Here is a 23452-nt window from a genome sequence, read left to right as displayed (position 1 = left end):
GGCCCTGGCCAATTACTAGGACATTGTGAACTTTAAATAAGATTGAGTCCTTAGAAACTAACAACATGCTTCACATTATAGAAAAGAGAAACCAGGATTGGCTACAGAACATCATTTTTCATAGTAACATATTGGGGGGTTTTGTTTTTTGCTGAGGTGTAATGGGCTGAAGTTTGAGTTGATGCACTTCGGTCCCAAGTACATGAGGCTAAATAGTAATTGGGCTATACTCTATTAATATACATGATTGGATAAAGAATGGTCCCTGCCCACTCTCCGTGCAAGTCCTGATGTGTTGTACAGGAAATGACGATTTTGGTGGGTGGAGGAGAGAAAGAGAGAGGAAGAGAAGCTGGGAGAGATTGGGCCTGGGTTCGAGACTCCGAGCTGCTGGTTGTGTGGCTGCTGGTCGAGCTAGCTTCTTGACTCAGCTGCACACATTGCTATCGCTGATTCTCTAACACCTCTGATCCTTCTTCACTGAGAATAAAGACTGACGATTTTCCCCTAACCTGAACTCCGGACTCCTGCTGATTTTAAAATACGCGATCTTCACACTGAGGCAAATTGGGGTTAAGTGACTTGCCCAAGGTCACACAGCTAGGAAGTGTTAAGTGTCTGAGATCAGATTTGAACTCAGGTCCTCCTGATTTCAGGGATAGTGCTCCACCTAGCTGCCCATATAACATATCATTTTAAGACACATAAGCAGCATAATTTCTCAAAATAAACGGCTCTGTTGAATTATCAACAACCCCATCTCCTTATTTTCAACCACCATTAGGCCAGTGGTTGGGATGGTTGAAACAAAGAGATTGTCAAGCTCTTTCCAAAACAGAACAGAACTACTCCCAAATATCCGTACTTTCAGACTTAACTAAAGCTTTCCTCTTCTTGTTTGGGCTGGAAATTCTTTGAAATGTTCAGATAGTCATACTATCCTTGATCAGCATTCTTTCTAGAGCAACAGTTTTTAACCTTTTTGTGTGTCATGAATTACTTTGTCAGTCTGGTGATATCTATGGGCCCTTCTCAGAATCATGTTTTTAAATAATTTAAAGAAATGTTAAATTTCAATTAGAAGTTTGTAAAAATAAAGTTGTATCCCCCCACAAAAAAGACATATTTACCTATCCAAGTACATGTACCCCATGAAATATTGCATAGACCCCTTAGAGGTCAACATACCTCTAGTTAAAATGTTGTCCCCTAATCTAGAAGAAACTTTCTCAAAAAAAAAATAATAATTGGCAAATACTTTTTAAATCTAGAGTTATCCAGTTTCTCAAATGCAAAATCATTCTTGTCCTTCTATGCAGATGAGTGGGCCATGGTATTGTGGCATGGAAACAAAATCTCTTTGGCCCAAATTCCTAATCTGCCCTTAATCTGGATTTGTTCCTCCCTTTTCTTATATGTATATTACTACAAAGTCTTTTCAAGTTTTATATCTCTTTTACTAGAAAGGGAATATTTTTAATAAACAAGATTTACCTTTCCCTATTTTTTTAGCTTAAGATAAATGATAGATTTAGACTTTAATACCCCTTACAATACTCAATTTATAAATCTAAGGTGTCATCGTTAAGTCCTCATTCTCACATCACCTATATTTAATCTGTTGCTGAAGCTGAACAATTGTATCTTTTCTACATCTCTCTTCTGATCACTATCACCATCTTGGTGCAGGCCCTCATCACCTTATTCTTGGAGTACTGCAATAACCTGATGCTTATTGGGTCTGCCTATTACTTGTCATTCTTCACTCTAATCCATCCCCTATTAAACAAATACAGAAATTTTCTTAAAGCACAGATGCAACCATGTCACTTCCCACTTAATAAACTCCAGTGGGTCTCTATCAGCTCCAGAATCAAGTGTAAAATCCTGTTTGCAATTCAAAACCCTTCTTCAGGTGAAGAAGGCGTGTCCTCTAGACACACACCTTTCCAGTATTCTTATATCTTATTCTCGTCCATGGATTCTTCAATTCAGTTACACTGACCTTCTTGCTATTCCATTAGCAAGACACTCCATCTCTTGCTCCAGGTGTTTTCTCTGGTTATTCCCCCATTCATGGAATGCTTTTCCTTTTCATCTCATCCATATAGTTTCCTTCAAGTCCCAACAAAATTTTATATTATACAGGAATATTTTTTCAACCCCTTTTAATTCCAGTGCCTTCTCTGATTGATTTCCTATTTATTTTATATATAGTTTGTATAAATTCATTTGTCTGCTGTTCCTTACTCTCCCCTTCTCCCATTACATTGTAAGTTCCTTGAGAGCAGAAACTATTTTTTGCATCTTTTGGTAATCTCAGTTTAGTACTGTTCTGACATATTCTGACAGTTTTAAGAAATACTTGTTGAATGATTTTCTTTTTTTTTTAAATTCAATTTTATTTTATTTTCAGTTCTGATTTATTTCATAATCTCTCCCCCCCCCCACTGAGATTAAATAAATCTTGTATTGGCCATGACTATATTATTTGCATTAGTAGAATTTCTTCATCCAAGAATTCCTTTTGTCGGTGAAATCATAGGTCCAGCTATTATCCTTATTCCTTATATATTTATCTGTGAACACATAGCTCCCAAGGAGAATGTAAGGTTCAATGATATGCTATGTTTCCAAGAGAAAGCTTCCATAACATTTTTATATCTTTGATATCTAATATAGTTCCTGAAATACAGAGGTGCTCAAAAGATGCTTTCTGAGTAATTAATGGTTATTTATGATATGTTGTAGAGGATAATCTTTTGAGCCAGAGGTTGGACTTGATGGCTTCTGAGGATCCTTCTGAACTATTTTTCATTAATTAATGTAATTTTAATTACATGAGAATAAATGAAGAGATAATTGATCTCTCCTACCTATCCTACTTCCTACTGAAATGGTTCTCTAAATGAATGATTTTAAATTGATATCCATAATATTAAACAAAAATGAGAGCCCACACAGAAATCAGGTTACTTAATCAAATTAGATTTATTATAGGATATTCTATATAGTCAACTGAAGCCTTAGGAAGGCTGAAATAAGGGATGCTGAAAGTCTTCAAGTTTGCATTTTGGGATTACCTCCACTAGTTGTAACAATATCCAATCAGCATCTAGGAATAAATTATTCCCTCCCCATCCTTTTCATACAAAATGAGCCCTATCTCTGATGTGTATTGAGGATATTATCTTGATTTTTTAATTTTCAGGGATTCTAAGGCAGTAATTTGTGGAGAAGTAAGGAGCTATATGCTTCTACTCCCACAATCAAATCTATGATTTAATTTTTTTAAGTGTTGTAAGTGTTTAAAGGAAATGTTGAGGTGGCCAAAGGATTAGAATTCTCATTTCCCTCACTTCTGCTCCAAGTCAAGAAGATGGAATTTCTTTTATTTACGAATCTAGATGGTATGGGTTTCATAAATAACGTTTCATTTGAGATTAAGATGGACACATATATAAAATCATTATTTTTAGAATTGGGAAAATACTTTCTCAGTCATGTGTGTAGTGTGTTTTGCTCTTGTCAGTTACATGTATCTAAATGAGTCTGTTGAGATATGGCTCACAGGGAAGAATGAGCAAAAAAATATGAGTCTCTCCTGCCCACCTTTCTCCAAGTGGTATTTTGATTCCTCCCAGGAAAGGAACAAAAGATCAGGGCCAGAGACTAGCTATTCTCCTCTCCTCAGAGAAGGCTACCAGGATAGATTTATATCTATTCAGTCCTTTAAATTTTGTTAGTCTGGAGGAACTGTTAGGTTTGAGGTGAGTTTCTATTTACTATCCCTTAACGGAAAAGGAACATCCCAAACTATATATTCTGGGCAGGAAAGGACATTTCCACAAAAGAAGATATACCAAGTGACAAAACAATTTACCCAAGCTGATATCAAACAGCTATCAGAGAAAATATACAAATAAGAAAGGACAGTTTGGTTGATTATATGTCATGAATACTTTTTTCCAAAGGTAAGTTAGTAAGGAATAGATATTGTGAGCACCAAAAAATGTCTTAAAAACAACAAAAACAACAGGAAATGTGTTATTGTTTGAGTTTATTTTTGAATTATTTATATATTTATTAAGGCAAACATCAAAATCAGTACAAAGCTAAAAGAAAAAATGAAAATGAAAAAATATATGGCATACATTTGAAACAATTCAATCCTCATCCATTTATTTTTAATAATATTTTATTTTTTCCCAATTATATGTAAAAACATTTTAAACATTCTTTTTTTTTTAATTTTTGAGTTCCAAATTCTCTTCTTTCCTCTTCAATCATGTAAAATATATTACCATATTAGTTATATTGTAAAAGAAAACACAATAGTGTTTTTTTTTAAATCACTTTTACAAAAAGTATAAAGAAAGTGGAAAAAAAAAAAGTAAGCTTTGATCTGCATTCAGACTCCATCAGTTCTTTCCCTGGTGGTGGATATCAGTTTTCATCATGAGTCCTTTGAAATTGTCTTGGATTTTTGTACTGCTGAGAAAAGCTAAATTATTCACAATTGATCATATAGTATTGCTGTTACTATATACAATGTTCCCCTGGTTCTGCTCACTTCACTTTGCAACAGTTCATATGAGTCTTTCCAGATTTTTCCAAAAGCATCCAATTCCCCAATTGATGAACATTCTCTCAGTGTCTAATTCCTTGTCACCATAAAAAGAGCTGTTATAAATATTTTTGTATAAATAGGCCTTTTTTGCTTTATTTTTAATCTTTTTGAGATATAGATTTAATAGTATTTTTATGGATCAAAAAGTTTTATAGCCCTTTGGCAATGATTCTAAATGGCTGTACAGAATGACTAGATCAGTTCACAACTCCATCAATGGCGCAATGATATTCCAATCTATCCACATGCCTTCCAAGATTTATCATTATCTTTTCCTATCATCCTAGCCAATCTGAGAGTTGTGAAGTGGTATTTCAAAGTTGTTTTAATTTGCTTTTCTCTCATCAGTAATGATTTAAGCATTTTATATGACTATAGATAGTTTTGATTTTTTCATTTGAAAGCTGCTTATTCATATTCTTTAAATGTTTATCAATTGAGGAATGACTTGCATTCTTATAAATTTGACTCATATATTTGATGTTCTATATATTTGAGAAATGAAATCTTTATTAGAGCACTTGTTACAAAATTTTTCCAACTCTCAGCTTTTCTTCTAATTCTGATTTCATTGCTTTTGTTGGTTTTTGCACCAAAAACTTATTAAATTTAATATAATCAAGATTATCCATTTTACATCTTAGAATGCTCTGTTTCTTGTTTGGTTATAAATTCTTTCCTTATCCATAGATCTGACAAGTAAAATTTCATGTTCCCCTAATTTGCTTATGGTATCCCCCTGTACGTCTAACTCATTCACCTATTTTAACTTTATTTTGGTGTATAGAATAAGATATTGATCTATACCTAATTTATGCCACACTATTTTCCAGTTTTCCCAGAAGTTTTTGTCAAATAATAAGTTCTTGTTCCAAAAAGTTGTATTTTGGGGATTTATCAAATATAACTTTATTATAGTCATTTAGTACTGCATACCATGTACCTAATCTATTTCACTGATCATCACTCTACCTCTTAGTAGATACCAGATTGTTTTGATGATTACTACTTTATAAATATAACAACATATATATTACTGCTATGATATGTGATACAACTAGACCATCTTCCTTCACATATTTCCCTTAATTTCCTTGATATTCTTTCATTCTTTCAGATGACCTTTCATTCTTCCAGATGAATTTAATTATTTTTTTCTGTTGCTACATAATAATTTTGGTAATTTAATTGATATGGCACTGAAATAAGTAAATTAATTTAGATAGAACTGTCTTTCTTATGGTTTTTTTTCTTATGGTTTTTCTCTCCCAACATAATTCATATGGAAATATATTTTTAAAAAAATGAATGTACAATTCCCTCCAAAAATGATGTTTTTGTGTGTAAGTAGGACAATTAAATTTTAAAAAGAAAGAAAGATCTGATTCTGGAAAAAGTAGGATAATGAAAATTGTAAAAGAAAAAAACTTCTAATAACCAAGTAATATGCATAATGTTAAAGTAGATTTCATTTTTCTATATATGTGAGAAGAAATGTTTATATGTATTTATACTCTCTGTTCGATCCACCTTTACTTAATACGCATGTTTTTTGCCTTGTCTAACCAAGAACTAGGCAACCACATAAATTCTTGCAGTATCCCTACCAGGGTCTCATGTCCCACTAGAAACAGACTACATTCTTGACTCTTTCGAGTTTAGAATAGTGAAGTTTTATTTTGGTTTGGGTTTTTTGCTTTTATTTTTATTTTTTACCTTGTCTAATGGGATCCTGGGCTTTCTACTTTCCTTCTCTTTCTTTTCCATCATTTTCTGCTTTCCCTTCATCTTTTAGTACTCAATAAATAGAATAGAAGAATGGAAGGTTAGAATTAGAATGTAAGTTCCTTGAGGGTAGGGCCAGTTTTGTTTGCTGTTTTCTAACCAGAGGTTAGTCCATAGCTGGAAAGGGAGTAAGTGCTTAATACCCATTTATTTACAAAGGAAGAGTGGCACTTACTTAATTTTTTTTTTTTGGAATAACATTATCAAAAACTTGTACCTTCAATTCATTTACATTCACAAAGAAAGGCATTTGATAAGTTTTGAATGACAAATATTGTTATATGCATTAAGGGAAGATCCTTTAGCTCTCACAAACCAGCGTTCACAAAATAAACTTTTGGTATCTGTCAGAATTTATCTGATCTTGGCTTTTCCAACTGTAATTCTCTGATTCTACATAGGTAGTAATTACTGTTAATGATCTATAAAGATAGCCAAAACAGTTTTTCAGAGCTTCCAAAAATCACCCTTTTGTGTATGTATGTATATATATATATATGCCACTAGAATTTACTGTACATATATATGCAGTAAATTACACATATGTGTAAATGTTATATATGCATGTTGTATATGTATAAATATTTATATATATTATGCGTATATATGTATAAATGTTTATATATATATATATATATATATTATGTGTATATATATGTATAAATGTTTATATATATATTATGTGTATATATGTATAAATGTTTATATATATTATGTGTATATATGTATAAATGTTTATATATATTATGTGTATATATATGTATAAATGTTTATATATAATATGTGTATATATATGTATAAATGTTTATATATTTTATGTGTATATATGTATAAATGTTTATATATATTATGTGTATATATATATATGTGGGTTTATATATATATTATGTGTATATATATGTATACGTGTTTATATATATTATGTGTATATATGTATAAATGTTCATATATGATTTATGTGTATATATGTATAAATGTTCACATATGTTTTATATATATATGTATAAATGTTTATATATATATATATATCATGTATATATATATATGTGTGTGTGTGTGTTTATATATATATTATGTGTATATATATATAAGTGTTTATATATATTATGTGTATATATGTATAAGTGTTTATATATATATATGTATAAATGTTTATATATATATTGTGTGTATATATATATATATATATATGTATATATTATTTAATAATTATAGTGTCATAATATATTATGTTATATATGTATAAGTGTTATATATATGTATAAGTATTTATATATATATTATAAGTTTTATTATGTTATATATGTATAAGTGTTTATATATATATATGTTATATATATGTATAAGTATTTATATATATATTATGTGTATATATGTATAAGTGTTTATATATATTATGTGTATATATGTATAAGTGTTTATATATATATATATTATGTGTATATATGTATAAGTGTTTATATATATATTTATATATACATATATATATAATGTGTATATATATATGTATAAATGTTTATATATATTATGTGTATATATGTATGTGTTTATATATATATATATTATGTGTATATATGTATAAGTGTTTATATATATATTTATATATACAAATATATATAATGTGTATATATATATATATGTATAAATGTTTATATATATTATGTGTATATATGTATGTGTTTATATATATATTATATGTATATATATGTATAAGTGTTTATATATATATTACGTGTATATATGTGTATAAGTGCTTATATATATTATGGGTATATATGTATAAGTGTTTATATATATATATATATATATTATGTGTATATATGTATAAATGTTTATATATATTATGTGTATATATAGGTATAAGTGTTTATATATATTATGTGTATATATATGTATAAATGTTTATATATATATATATATATATATATATATGTATAAGTGTTTATATATATTATGTGTATATATGTATAAATGTTTATATATATATATATATTATGTGTATATGTGTGTATAAATGTTTATATATATATATATATATATTTATGTGTATATATATGCATAAATACACATAATATATATATATATAAACATTTATACATATATACATATATATATATATATTAAACATTTATACATATTATACACTATAATATATGATAAATCTATATATATTATATATATATATATACATTATTTATATTATATATATTATGAATGTTTATATATATTATGTATATATATATAAATGTTTTATATATATATATATAAATATTATATATGTTATAATGTATATTATATATATATATATATATGTTATATATGTGTATAAATGTTTATATATATATATATTAATATGTGTATATATATGATCATGTTTATATATTATGTATATTATATATGTATAATTATGATTTATATATAATTTATGTATATATGTATAAGTGTTTATATATATATATATATATATATATATTATGTGTATATGTGTGTATAAGTGTTTGTATATATATTATGTGTATATATATATGCATAAATGTTTATATATATTATGTGTATATATATGTATAAATGTTTCTATATATTATGTGTATATATGTATGTGTTTATATATATATATATATATATATATATATATTATGTGTATATGTATGTATAAGTGTTTATATATATATATATATATATATATATATTATGTGTATATATATATGCATAAATGTTTATATATATTATGTGTATATATATGTATAAATGTTTATATATATTATGTGTATATATGTATAAGTGTTTATATATATATATATATATTATGTGTATATGTGTGTATAAGTGTTTATATATATATATATATTATGTGTATATATATGTATATATATGTATAAATGTTTATATATATTATGTGTATATATATGTATAAATGTTTATATATATATATGTGTATATATGTATGTGTTTATATATATATATTATATGTATATATATGTATAAGTGTTTATATATATATTATGTGTATATATGTGTATAAGTGCTTATATATATTATGGGTATATATGTATAAGTGTTTATATATATATATTATGTGTATATATGTATAATGTTATATTATATATATATATTGTATATGATATGTATAAGTTTTATATATATAATTATTTATATATATGTATAAATGTTTATATATATTATGTGTATATATATGTATAAATGTTTATATATATTATGTATATATATGTATAAATGTTTATATATATATATATATATTATATATATATTGTATAAATGTATATATATATATATATATTATTATTTATATATATATCACATAAATGTTTATATATATATATGTGTATATATATGATAAAGTGTTTATATATATTATGTGTATATATGTATAAATGTTTTATATATATATATATAAGTAAGTTTATATGTGTTATAAATGTTTATATATATATATATTATATATATATATATATATGTATATATATATATGCATAAATGTTTATATATAATATTATGTGTATATATGTATAAATGTTTATATATATTATGTGTATATATGTATAAGTGTTTATATATATATATATATATATATATATATATATATATTATATATATTATGTGTATATGTGTGTATAAGTGTTTTATATATATATATATATGTATGTATATATATATATATATATAAATGTTTATATATATTATTATATATATATAGTATAAATGTTTCTATATATTTATGTGTATATATGTATAGTTTTATATATATATATATATATATATATATATATATATATATATATTATGTGTATATGTGTGTATAAGTGTTTATATATATATATTATGTGTGTATATATATATGCATAAATGTTTATATATATTATGTGTTATATATATATAAATGTTTTATATATATTCATATTAATATATATATAAAGTGTTTATATATATATATATATATATATTTATATTATATAGTGTGTATAAGTGTTTATATATATATATTATGTGTATATATATGCATAAATGTTTATATATATTATGTGTATATATATGTATAAATGTTTATATATATTATGTGTATATATATGTATAAATATTTATATATATTATAATAATGATATGATGTATAAGTGTTTATATATATATATATATTTATGTGTATATGTGTGTATAATGTTTATATATATATATATGTATATATATATGATATGTATAAATATTTTATATATATTATAGTGTATATATATTATAAATGTTTCTATATGTATATGTGTATATATGTATAAGTGTTTATATATATATATGTATAAATGTTTATATATATATTGTGTGTATATATATATATTTTATATATATTATGTGTATATATGTATAAGTGTTTATATATATATTATATATATGTATAAGTGTTTATATATATATATATATATTATGTGTATATGTGTGTATAAGTGTTTATATATATATATATATTATGTGTATATATGTATAAGTGTTTATATATATATATATATATTATGTGTATATGTGTGTATAAATGTTTATATATATATATGTGTATATATATGTATAAATGTTTATATATATTATGTGTATATATATGTATAAATGTTTATATATATTATGTGTATATATGTATAAGTGTTTATATATATATATTATGTGTATATGTGTGTATAAGTGTTTATATATATATATTATGTGTGTATATATATATATGCATAAATGTTTATATATATTATGTGTATATATGTGTAAATGTTTTATAGTTTATATATAATATAGTATATATGAATAAAGTGTTTATATATATATATATATATGTATATATATGCATAAATGTTTATATATATTATGTGTATATATATGTATAAATGTTTATATATATTATGTGTGTATATATGTATAAATGTTTATATATATTATGTGTATATATGTATAAATGTTTATATATATTATGTGTATATATATGTATAAATGTTTATATATATTATGTGTATATATATGTATAAATATTTATATATATTATGTGTATATATGTATAAGTGTTTATATATATATATTATGTGTATATATGCATAAATGTTTATATATATTATGTGTATATATATGTATAAATGTTTATATATATTATATGTATATATATTATAAATGTTTATATATTAGTTAATATATGTATAAAGTGTTTATATATATATATATATGTTATATATGCATAAATGTTTATATATATTATGTGATTATTATATATAAATGTTTATATATATTATGTGTATATATATGTATAAATGTTTATATATATTATGTTATATATATATTATAAATATTTATATATATATACAGTTATATATATTGTATAAATGTTTTATATATATTATGTGTATATATATGTATAAATGTTTATATATATTATGTGTATATATGTATAAGTGTTTATATATATATATTATGTGTATATATGCATAAATGTTTATATATATTATGTGTATATATATGTATAAATGTTTATATATATTATGTGTATATATATATAAGTGTTTATTTATATATATATATGTTATATATATAAATGTTTATATATATTATGTGTATATATATATGTATAAATGTTTATATATATTATATATAAAGTATATATATGTATAAGTGTTTATTTATATATATATTATGTGTATATATGCATAAATGTTTATATATATTATGTGTATATATATGTATAAATGTTTATATATATTATGTGTATATATGTATAAGTGTTTATTTATATATATATTATGTGTATATATGCATAAATGTTTATATATATTATGTGTATATATATATATAAATGTTTATATATATTATATATATATATGTATATATGTTTATATATATTATGTATATATATATATATATAAGTGTTTATATATATTATGTGTATATATGCATAAATGTTTATATATATTATGTGTATATATATATATAAATGTTTATATATATTATGTGTATATATATATAAAATATTTATATATATTATGTGTATATGTGTGTATAAATGTTTATATATATTATGTGTATATATATATGTATAAATGTTTATATATATTATGTGTATATATATGTATAAATATTTATATATATTATGTGTATATATGTATAAGTGTTTATATATATTATATTATGTGTATAATATATATTATAAAATGTTTATATATATTATGTATATATATATGTATGTAAATATTTATATATATATATGTGTATATATATGTATAAATATTTATATATATTATGTGTATATATGTATAAGTGTTTATATATATATATATTATGTGTATATGTGTGTATAAGTGTTTATATATATATTATGTGTGTATATATATATGCATAAATGTTTATATATATTATATATATACATACACACATATACACACACACACACACACACACATACATATATATACAAATGTTTCGCATCTGCCTTCATCCAGCCCGGACAGGTGGTCTCGCTGGTTCAAGTAGCTCTTATTATCACTTACTAGCAAAGCCATTATACTCCGGATTAAATTTTTTTCCTATAACCTGAGGCAAAAAAAAATAACAAAAGCACAGTAGGCAGTAAGTATCTTGTAGTTGTAGTTATTGTTTTCATTCTGACACCGTGTCTTTTCTTCCAAAGAACCAAGCAAAAGCAGAAAGGGATCAATTTTTCCTTTGCTGCAGAGAGGGCGGGTCGCATTGAGTCAGAATGACTGAAGCAACCCTCAGCCAGTCAGAAACCGCCTTTCATCGGTCCCGCGTTTTGACTGGTCATAGAAATTCGCCGGGAGGGCGGGAGATGACTAAAAAAGGAAGTGGGCTGTCCTTTCTCCCGTCGACCTGTTCGCTTCCTTCAGCCTCTTTTCAAAATACTGCGGAGAGAGAGAGAGGAGAGCGGAAGGTCTCTGGCTGCTGGAGATTGGAAGACGAAGCCATGGCGCCCAAGTCGTCGCGGGAACGAGCATATATCCGGGCCATGAAGCGGCAATTAGTCCCTTTCGAGGCAGAGGAGGAGGAAGAGCCCGCGCCCTACACCATGGATCCGGCTGCCGACTCCTTGGCCTGTGGATGGATGCTGGACTTCTTCTGCCTTAACCTCTGCCAGGCCTTCTGTGAGGACGACATCGAAGAATTCAAGCGCAACCGCAACATTGCGGAGGGTGAGAGCGCCCGGGGGCGGCTGGCGGGCGGCAGACACCGGGAGGTTCCGGAGCCGGCGGCGCGGGCCCCGCACCCGGCCCCTACTTGCCTCGCGCCGGCCGCTGTAGCGGAGACCTGGGTTTTGCCGCAGAGCGGGCGGGGCCCAGGGGGCGGGGCGAGAGGGAAAGGTGTTCTTTTTTGATTCCCCCTTCCACTCCCATTCCCGTTATGCCCGAGTTTTCTGGGGTGGGCGTGGGCTGCTAGGGGTTCGGTGGCTGGCTTTTATCTGTCCCCGGGCTGCTCCTTGCGACGTCTACACCCCTGCTTCCCGGGGTCGCAGTAGAGAAAGACGGCTCTGTTTTTTCTTTTGTCTTGGTCTGGGACGATGAGGATGTTACAAACACAAAAGACCCCTGTTTCAAGACAAATCTGCTAACAACTTTTAAGGGCTTGTTATGTACCTGTGCTCTATGCTAAATCCTGGGGATATAAAGGCATCTCCTGCAAAAAACAAAACAAACCTTGCCATTTTAGTGGCTCAGTCTAACGGGACAGAGCGTGCAAACAAATATGCACAAACTACCTCTACATAAGGACGATTTATAACGTATATAATATATTTGGAGAGAATTTAACAAAGGGAAGGTTTTTTATTAAGGAACTGAAATACTCCTCGACTTTTCCTTCCCCCCCAAAAAAACAAAAACAAAAGCAACCCTAGTGCCTTACAATCCAGTGCAGGAGAAATCATGCAAAATATAAAATGTGCATGTCTGAAAGATAAATTGGCCATATTTAATGGAGGCACTAGCTTTAAGGTGGTTAGTATTAGCTATTATTGTTGTTCTTGGAAATCGTGAAAGGCCAATGCAATTTTTGTCTTGACAGCTAGAGTAGGGTGGAGAGGCCAGTAGGGGGAGTATAGAGAAAATTCCAGGGATAGGTGTATTGCTAGTGAAATGTGTCATGTAGGGCAAAGGAGGATCTTGTTAAGGAACTAATCACTAAATCATAAAGAGTATGTGGAAGGCAGTAAGGTATAAGAAAATTAAAAGTCAGAAAAATGTATTCAGCTCTTACTCTGTGCTCACATTTTAATGGGGGAAGACAGCAAGCACACTTAAAAAGGTTTTAGCTGCAAGTTCATTGGAAAAGTTTGTTGTTCTTTGGGGTCCAGTGACAAAGCAGATGCTAATGCATTTTCTTTCAGGTCATTTCTACTTATAAAATCTTATTTTATATTTATTATAAGATACTTATAAAAAAAACTTTTAAGTTTCAGCTTTGTATTTTTCTGCACTTGCAATCCTTGTCACTTAAAGAGTTACCTGGGAAGCCCTGAGACACTTAAGTAATATGTCTCATAGCCTGCCTAATGTGAATCAAAAGAGGGATTTGACAGAAGTTTCACCCTATCCACCTCCTACTCCAAAGCCACCCTCTACCAGTACCATTTCATATTTGAAGAAGGTTGTAGAATTTTTTGCACTCAAGTATAAGATTTTATATGTCTCCCTATTAGATTTCATTTTTATGTAGTTCAGCCAAATACTGTAGCCTAGGGGCTTTCTTAACCCATATCAGAGATTTATTTTAAAAAATATTTTGATGGTGTTTTTAAAAGAGTATTTTGAGAAGAAATCTGTAGTTTTTTGTGGAAGGCCAGAGATGTTAATCTGTAACTCAGATAAAATTAAGAATCTCTGCTCTAGATTTGCAAGCTCTTTTTAGATCTTTTCGTCTGTCTTTCATTGTGACAAACCTCTCAACTTTGTCATTTGCGGATTTTATTAGCATATATTTTCTTTATACATTTGTCCAAATCATTGCTAAAAATGTTAGATCCCTGAGGACCTCTTACCAAATTGAAGTTGATATTTATTAGGATTGTTGCTTTAACGCTCAGAAAGACTTGAGAGACATCTAGACTAACACTCAGGTGAAGAAATTAAGGGCCAAAGAAATTGAACTTGTGCCCAAGATCATATAAGTATTTTGGGGCAGAGGTAGGATTTGAACTGATTTCCCCAAAGTATAAATATATTATTCTTTCCACTGAACCATTGCTGTTGCCTTATTAATGACAATTTGCCATTCAACCAATTTAAGCTCTTTTACCACATCTCCATCAAGAAAATCTGGTTTTTTGATTTGCCAGTTTAGTAATACATTGTCAAAAAAGGAAATTAGGTTGGTCTGGCATTTAATCTGTCCTTTTAAGAAACCATTTTAGTAATAAATCTTTCTTTTCAAGATGATCACCTTAAGGATCCATTATAGAATTTTCCAGGAATTGAAATGAAGCTAAATGGCTTATAGTTTGTATATGCTGAATGTATGAATAACATTCAGTTTAATACGTTGAACAAGCATTTTTTATGCTTTTGCATTGTACTAGTCACTCTGCTAGCCACTATGTCTTAACAATCAAATGCACTAGTTCTTTCCATTCCTCAAAATGTGGTTTATGGACCCAGTTAATTTAAATTCAAGGATAGCCAGGTGCTCACTTACTATCTCTTAAGCCATTTTTGTTCTTTTGTTTCCAGTGCAAATGTGATTTTTCCTTGGCAGAGTAACCATAAAAAATAAAAATTTGCATAGCTACATTCTAACTCAAGATCTACCTCCTTCAATTTTTCTCTTTCTTCCATATAGCTTTAAAAACTTTTTTTTAGCTTTTTGACAACCCTCAGTCCATTCTGAGCCTTAAGCTGTCTTTAACATTCTTTTTTAAGAAATTGAATCATATTCTTAAATTATCCTCTATTATGTGTCCTTGCTTTTGTGTTAATCTGGTTCTGAGAAGGGTAAATACCTAGCTGCCTGTTCAGTTTTTCTTCAGTTGTGGTACTCTTTTTTTTTCTATTCTTTAAAAAGATCTTTTGTTCCTGTAAGGATCTTCAGCATTTTTTTTTCCTCTGACAACCTAGATTTCAGTTTCAGTAGTTAATTATTCAGAAGAATTGGGTCAGAATAAATGAATTCGATATAATTAAGTTTTAATTTGCTCTTGCAGTTATGTGTTTTATTAGAATGAGCCCTTTCATTGTTGATTCACTTTTATTCCATTAAATTGTAGTTTATTAAAAAGAATTACGTATTAATCTACAGATGACAATATGGAATAAAGCATTGATTTGGAAAACCTGCCTTCTAGTGTTATTATGGATGTCACTTAAACTTTCTGTTACTCAGGCAACTGTTTTAATTCTTTAATTTGTAGAATAATCATTTTTATTGACAGAAAGGAGATTTTCTTCAAAAAGGAATTATTATACCAATAAAATCAATGATCCTAGACCAAAAATGGCCAAACTCATTACTTTTTTATTTCAGCAGCACCCCAGTAATCTGTATAAGAAATTAAATGGTAATTTGGGGGAAGTTTTAGAGAAGCCAGAGATGATACAGAAAAAGTTTAGAAACTCAGAAATGCATAAAACATGTATAGTATTACATAATATTGACATAGTCTTTTAATACTAAAAATTTAGATACTTCTCTGATAAGGGAGGGCCACATATTTTCCATATTGCTGCCCCTCTCTCTTCCCCCCTGCCCCTCTCCCTCTAGGGATAACTATGTAAATGTGAGCTATTATTATTATAATTTTCAGAATGAGCCTGGAGGTAGGTGCTATTATTTTACCCATTTTAAAGTGAAATAAATAGAGGTAGGTAGTCAGAGGTTAAGTGGTTTACCCAAAGTCTTCTGTTATTAAGTGTCTGAAACTGGATTCGAACTCAAATGTTCCTGACTCTAGGCCTGCTGCTCTATCTACTGCAACATCTAGCTTCCCAGTTAAAACCCTATGTGTTAAATCCATTTATCAAACTATTCTTCCTTTCTTTTGAACAGTTGTCTCCATTCTTGCTTCTACATCTGTTCTTTTTCTTCTCTATGATATCCTTCCCTTCCTTTACCTACCTATGTATCCATGTCTCACCTACATGAAAGACGTTTAACCATCTGAACTCCTGATACAACTACTTATTTGGCTTTGTTTTATATACATATAATATATAAAGGAGTACTGCTTTGTCAACCTGATATCAATATTTAAGAGGTCTTTCTCTCACTTCCTGGATCAAAATAAGTGGAACTTGACAAAACTCGTCCTTAAATTTGTTAAGTGTAATACATGCTTTCATGATTGATATGAGAGCAAATGATACTGCCATAAGGATCCTAGAAAATATTCTTAAGGTTTGAAGTGTCCTAAGCAAGAAATCAAAGAACTTAGACATACAACAGGTTTCTATTTCTGTTGCTGATTTAAAACAGAGGTGTTGGAAAGAAAAAAGAACAGCTGGTTTAAACAGTGGTGTTTTAAGAAAAAGATTTGGATCATCTTGAGTGAAGCTGTGACTGATCATCCAAAAATAAAATGATCTAATAAGATCTAATCAAAAAAAAAAAATCTTTAGTGTAATGCTGGAGAAACTGAGACAAGATGGAGATTAGAGAGTTTTTAATATTTTATTAATTGGAGAGTATAATTGACTGGACAGGACTCTTGTCTCAAAGTATCCAGTGATGAATGGGAGAATCCCGAATCTTTATATACCCTTTTCAGACAGAGAAGGGGAAAGAAGTGGGAAATTTTTTACAGACCCATTTGGTTCTGTCAGGATGGGGGGAGGCTATAAATTCTTGCTAAAAGCCAGAGTCAGGATGTCTGAATAAACAGAAGTAAAGGTGTCAATGTGGTATCCGGGATAATCTTATCTTTTGGAATATTTTAGAGGAGGTAGTGGCATAAATTCTTGAGGGCAGAAGGAGTTAGGAGTCAGGAAGTCTGATCTTCCCCTCATCTTGAGTCTCACATTGACAATTTATAACCTTAGAGCAAATGGTCCTCAGACTTAATGGACCAGAGATGGGTTTTACAACTAAGAGAATTGAGGCAGAACAGTTAAGGAGACTGAGGCAGAACAATTAGGGAAACTCAGTCAGGACAATAAGGGAAACTAGTACAGGGAAACTCAAGACAATTAAAGAGAACTGTGGTACAACTTTAGAATCTTAAAAATCTGGTTCAAAGGGCTTTAAATTGAAAAGAGATGAGGGAGAAAACTGTCTTACACATCTCTACCAAATTGGGTAGTTAGCATATCTAATACAGCAAGAAGAATAGTTCTAGATAATAGTTAACAGAAAACAAAATACAAAAGAGGAATCAACAATAAAAGCCATAGTTGAAGTTGATATATAGAAATGTGACAAAGTTTAGATAATAAACAAAAAGAAGTAATACAAGGTAGTGGATTTGAATTGAATAGTTATATACCCAAGACTTAGAGGAATAGAACCTGTCACTGGAATATGCTCTGAAAGGTTCAAATTATCCATTAAGATTCTCCATGAAAGAGAATCCAGAACTAAGTAGAATAAGTATGGAGGAACATACTGATGAGCATTTGGGAGTTGCGGGAGGCAGATGGAGGGGGCATTATTTGAAAGAGAAAAGAAGAAATGTTATCTAAGATATATGAGGACTAATGTGGATTTTGAGTGGAGAAAGTGGTGGGATAAATGCAAAATCAGTTAGATACATTGGGGCCAGTGGTTGGGTGTGAAGGATACTGCCAAGGTTATGATCCTGTGTGACTAGAAGGAAATGCCCTTAACAAACAGAAGAGTTCCAAAGATAAGTGGATTTTTAAAGAATTGAATTCTATTTGGGTGACATGTCCAAAGTGATTATATATAAGTTATAGCATAGAGATATTAGTTAAACTAGGGAGCTGAGGAGGTCACCAAATGAGAGTAAAGAAAGCAAAGGAGACCTAGGACAACCTTATAATAAACCAAAAGTTAAAGGCTGATTCCTCACCTTGGTGAGATGAAATCCAAGAGAGAGCAGTAAAACAAAGAGGAGAGGTCAGTATCAGCAGATGCTATATAGAAAGTGGCAAGTCAGCATTTATTAAGTATCCATCATGTACAAAATGCCAGGATACAAAGAAAAGCAAAAAACAGTCTCTGCTCTTAAAGAGCTTACAACCCAATAAGGGAAACAATATGCAAGTAATTATTTGTAAATAATATGCTATGTATATATACAGGAAAACCTCTTAAGATAAAGGAGGACTGGGAAAGGTTTTTTGCAGAAAATGGAATGAATGTTAGCTGAGATAACCAGTAAAAATGCTCCAAATTGGAGTTTAGATTATTCTGTCCCAGAAATAGCAAGAGGCCAATAAAGATGAGGATTGAAGGAAGAGCCATTGAATTTGGCAGTTAGTTCATTGGTAACTTTTGAGAGCAATCAAGTCAGATTGTCTCAACTTACTGGTTGAGAATTGAGACAAAATGGAAGCAATGGGTTTTATAGAACACTTTTTCTAGGAGTCTGTAATAGCGGTAGCTTTGTATAGATAGATAGGTCTGGTAAGGATATGTTTTTTCAGGGTGGAAGAGGTTTGTAAGCTAGGAAGGACTTAAGAAGACTAAAGATAAAAGAAGGAATAATTGTGGGGGCAATCTAGAGAAGAATATGGATCAGAAGCACATATGGGAGCAATGTGGATTGGTAAAGGACTACTTCATATTCAGATTTCAGTAAAGGAGAGAATAAGAAATAATGTCAAGTGGGCATATAAAATGCAGAAAAGGGAAAAAGAGATTCATGAGTAATGAATGGTCTTTTATTTTTTTCAGAAAAATATGCAACAAAGTTGCATAGCTGAGAATAGAAGAGTTGGGAGATTTGAGGAGATTGAAGGTTTGGAAAAAATACTGTAAAGTTAGAATGAGTTGAGCAAAAATATTTCCTTGCTGTAGTAAAACCTCAGTGAAATTAGAGAGACTTCTTTAGCTTTCTCCAACAGCAGAGAAATCTGTAGTAATTCAAGATTGGAATTTAGCAAAAAAAGAATGATTATAGATCAAGGAACCAAGGAATTGAAGAGTAGATGATAGTAAAGAATTCCATACTGGTTTTATACATTCACATAAGATTATTTTTCATCAAGATTAGAGTACTTTTCATCACAATAGCAGCTATCTGTAAACTTAATTACAAATACATTTTATGAAATATATACCTATCAAATTTTAAGTATAACTAAATTTGTTTTACATTGAAATCATTAATGTGTTACTTCAACCTAATTATATTATCTGTATAAATGCATAGGAATTATGATCAAAAAATGCTTTTTTTTTTTTTAACCTAGCTATACAGTGACCCTGTTGGATCACTTTTTTGTTTTAATTTAATTCACTCTTTCTTTCAGCTATTATTCATGGACTCACCAGACTAACAGCACATCATCTAAGAACTATATATGTGTGCCAGTTTTTAACAAGAATCGTGGAAGGAAAAACACTGGGTAAATATTTTTTCAGTTCTTTCTTAGTTTTAAAATACTTATGGCATGGCTTCTTGAAAGTTATGTCAATTGGAATAACAACCAAATAGAAGCTATCATTTAAAAAATTGTTTTATTGATGTATACTTGACATCATATTAGTCATTTCACAAATACCTTTTTAAGAATTTACAAGGTATAGCAAACAATATATATAAGACTTTAAATTTTGTGGTGATTTCCCTCTTCAACAAAAACTGCTATGAAGCATTTATTTCCTTTTCATTGACTAATTCAAAATTTTCACATGTAGCACATTACATTACATAAAGATTATAGCCAGATTTATTAAAGAACATTGAGGAAGATGAAGACATTTCAGTGAAGAGCTTGACAAAATTTTTCAAACTTTAATTCTCTAATATATGCCATTTGTATGCGCCTGAACATACACAAACACATACACACACACACACACACACACACACTCCTTGATAATTTGGTAACTTTAATAAAAGGTGCATAGGAGAAAAGTTAGAAAATTATATTGGTAAATGCCAGTTCTGCCTAAACAATAATGAAATTCATCTATGAAAGGACAAAAGGTCAAGAATATCAAGGAAATTAATGGAGGAAAAAAAAAAAACAAAGGATGGTGGCTTAGCAGTACCAAACCTAAAACTATATTATAAAGCAGCAGTCTTCAAAATCATTTAGTACTGCCTAAGCAATAAAGTGGTGGATTAGTGGAATAGATTAGACACACACAACACAATAATTTATCTTTGGAGAAGAATTTATGACCAAAAAAGAACTGAAAAACATTACAAAAGGTAAAATAGACAACTTTGATTACATTAAATTAAAAAAGTTTTTGTACAAACAAAACCAACAGAAACAAGATTAAAAGGGAAATACAAAGCTGAGAAAAATCTTTACAGCTAGTATTTCTGATAAAGGTCTCATTTCTAAAATATATAAAGAAGTGTCAAATTTGTGAGAATACAAGCCATTCCCCAATTGATAAATGATCAAAGGATATGAACAGTTTTCAGATGATGAAATTAAAACCATCTGTAGTTATGTGAAAAAATGCTCTAAATCACTATTGATTAGAGAAATGCAAATTAAAACAACTTTTGAGATACCACCTCACACCTCTCAGATTGGCTAACATGACAGAAAAAGATAATGAATGTTGGAGGGGATGTGGAAAAATTGGGACACTAAAGCAGTGTTGGAATTGTGAAATGATCCAACCATTCTGGAGATATGGAACTATGTCCATAGGAATCCTTTGACCCAGCAATACCATTACTGGGTCTATATTCCAAGGAAATCATAAAGGAGGGAAAAGGACCCACGTGTTCAAAAATGTTTGTAGCAGCTCTTTTTGTGGTAGAAAAAAATTGGAAAATGAATAAAGCCCATCAATTGGGGAATGGCTAACCAGGTTAAGGTATATGAAAGTATGGAATATTATTCTATTAAAAAATTTGAACAAGCTGATTTTAGAAAGGCCTAGAAAGATTTACATGAACTGATACTAAGCAAAACAAGGAGAACCAGGAACACATTGTACACAATAATAGCAAGAGAATGTGTGATGATCAACTATGAAAGACTTGATTCTTTTCAGTGGTTCAGTGATTCAAAGCAGTCCCAATAGACTTTGGACAGAAATTGCCATTTGCATCCAGGAAAAGAACTAAAGAGACAGAATGTAAATCAACACATGCTATGTTCACTTCTTTTTTCTGTTTTTTTCTCTCTCCCATGGTTTTTTCCCTTTTGTTCTGATTTTTTCTCTCCCAACATGATTCATAAAGCAATGTGTGTTTTTAAAAATAATAATTATCAGTTAATTAATTTTAAAAGGATAAAAATTATATTGTTGGTAGCTATAGTTTACAATAAAAATGTGACCCAACAGGGACTTGGACCTTACTAAGAAACCTCACCCGTTCATATTGAATATTTTTCTCAGAATGATAGTTGGAAGGTACTGCATTACAAACATTGAATGCAAAATCTATTTAAAAACATTGTAATTTTCATTGGAGTAATGATGTAATTTTTTATTGGTTGTTTATGGAATCAAATAATGACTGGCTAGAACCACTTTCAGACTTTATTCACAGCACAATATTCTTTGATCTGAGGAAGCCTGAGATGTTAAACATTAATTAGATGAAGAAACTAAACTTGCAAAGTTAAACAGTTTGTCCAGAGGGACAAAGTTGATAAGTATTTGAGTAAGGATTTGAACTCATGTCTTTCTGACTGTAAGTAAACACTCCATCTGCTCTCCACCTAGCTGTGTTCCAGGTGTTCGGTTTTGATTGATTTATTCTTTTTATATTGTAATGAATGGGCATGTTGTTTTTTGAGATTTTGCTTACTTTGTAACCATTCAAGGAAGATCTGTATCTAGTTCTTCCTAAACTTGTGTTCATATAAATCATTTCTTATAGCACCATAATCTTTTACATTGATGTTCTAAAACTATTTCATTGTTACCCAGTTGATGGGCAAGTACTTTGCAGTTAACTTTACCAGA

The 23452-nt window shown here is 28.8% G+C and overlaps 1 protein-coding gene across 1 annotated transcript in view; it reads left to right on the top strand.

Moving 5' to 3' along the window:
* Positions 1-13257: 13257 nt before the first annotated feature.
* The window catches only part of TERF1 (telomeric repeat binding factor 1), a 38241-nt gene continuing 28046 nt past the window's right edge, over positions 13258-23452 (top strand). Inside the window, exons 1-2 of the mRNA XM_003775251.4 lie at positions 13258-13593; positions 20818-20913. Of these exons, the coding sequence (XP_003775299.2) occupies positions 13368-13593; positions 20818-20913 (322 nt within the window). The 5' untranslated portion in view covers positions 13258-13367. The remainder of the gene's footprint in view (positions 13594-20817; positions 20914-23452) is intronic.

This window comes from Sarcophilus harrisii, chromosome 1, assembly GCF_902635505.1.
Source record: "Sarcophilus harrisii chromosome 1, mSarHar1.11, whole genome shotgun sequence".
In the NCBI taxonomy this organism is placed as follows: Eukaryota; Metazoa; Chordata; class Mammalia; order Dasyuromorphia; family Dasyuridae; genus Sarcophilus; species Sarcophilus harrisii.
This window is presented reverse-complemented; position numbering and strand designations above follow the sequence as displayed.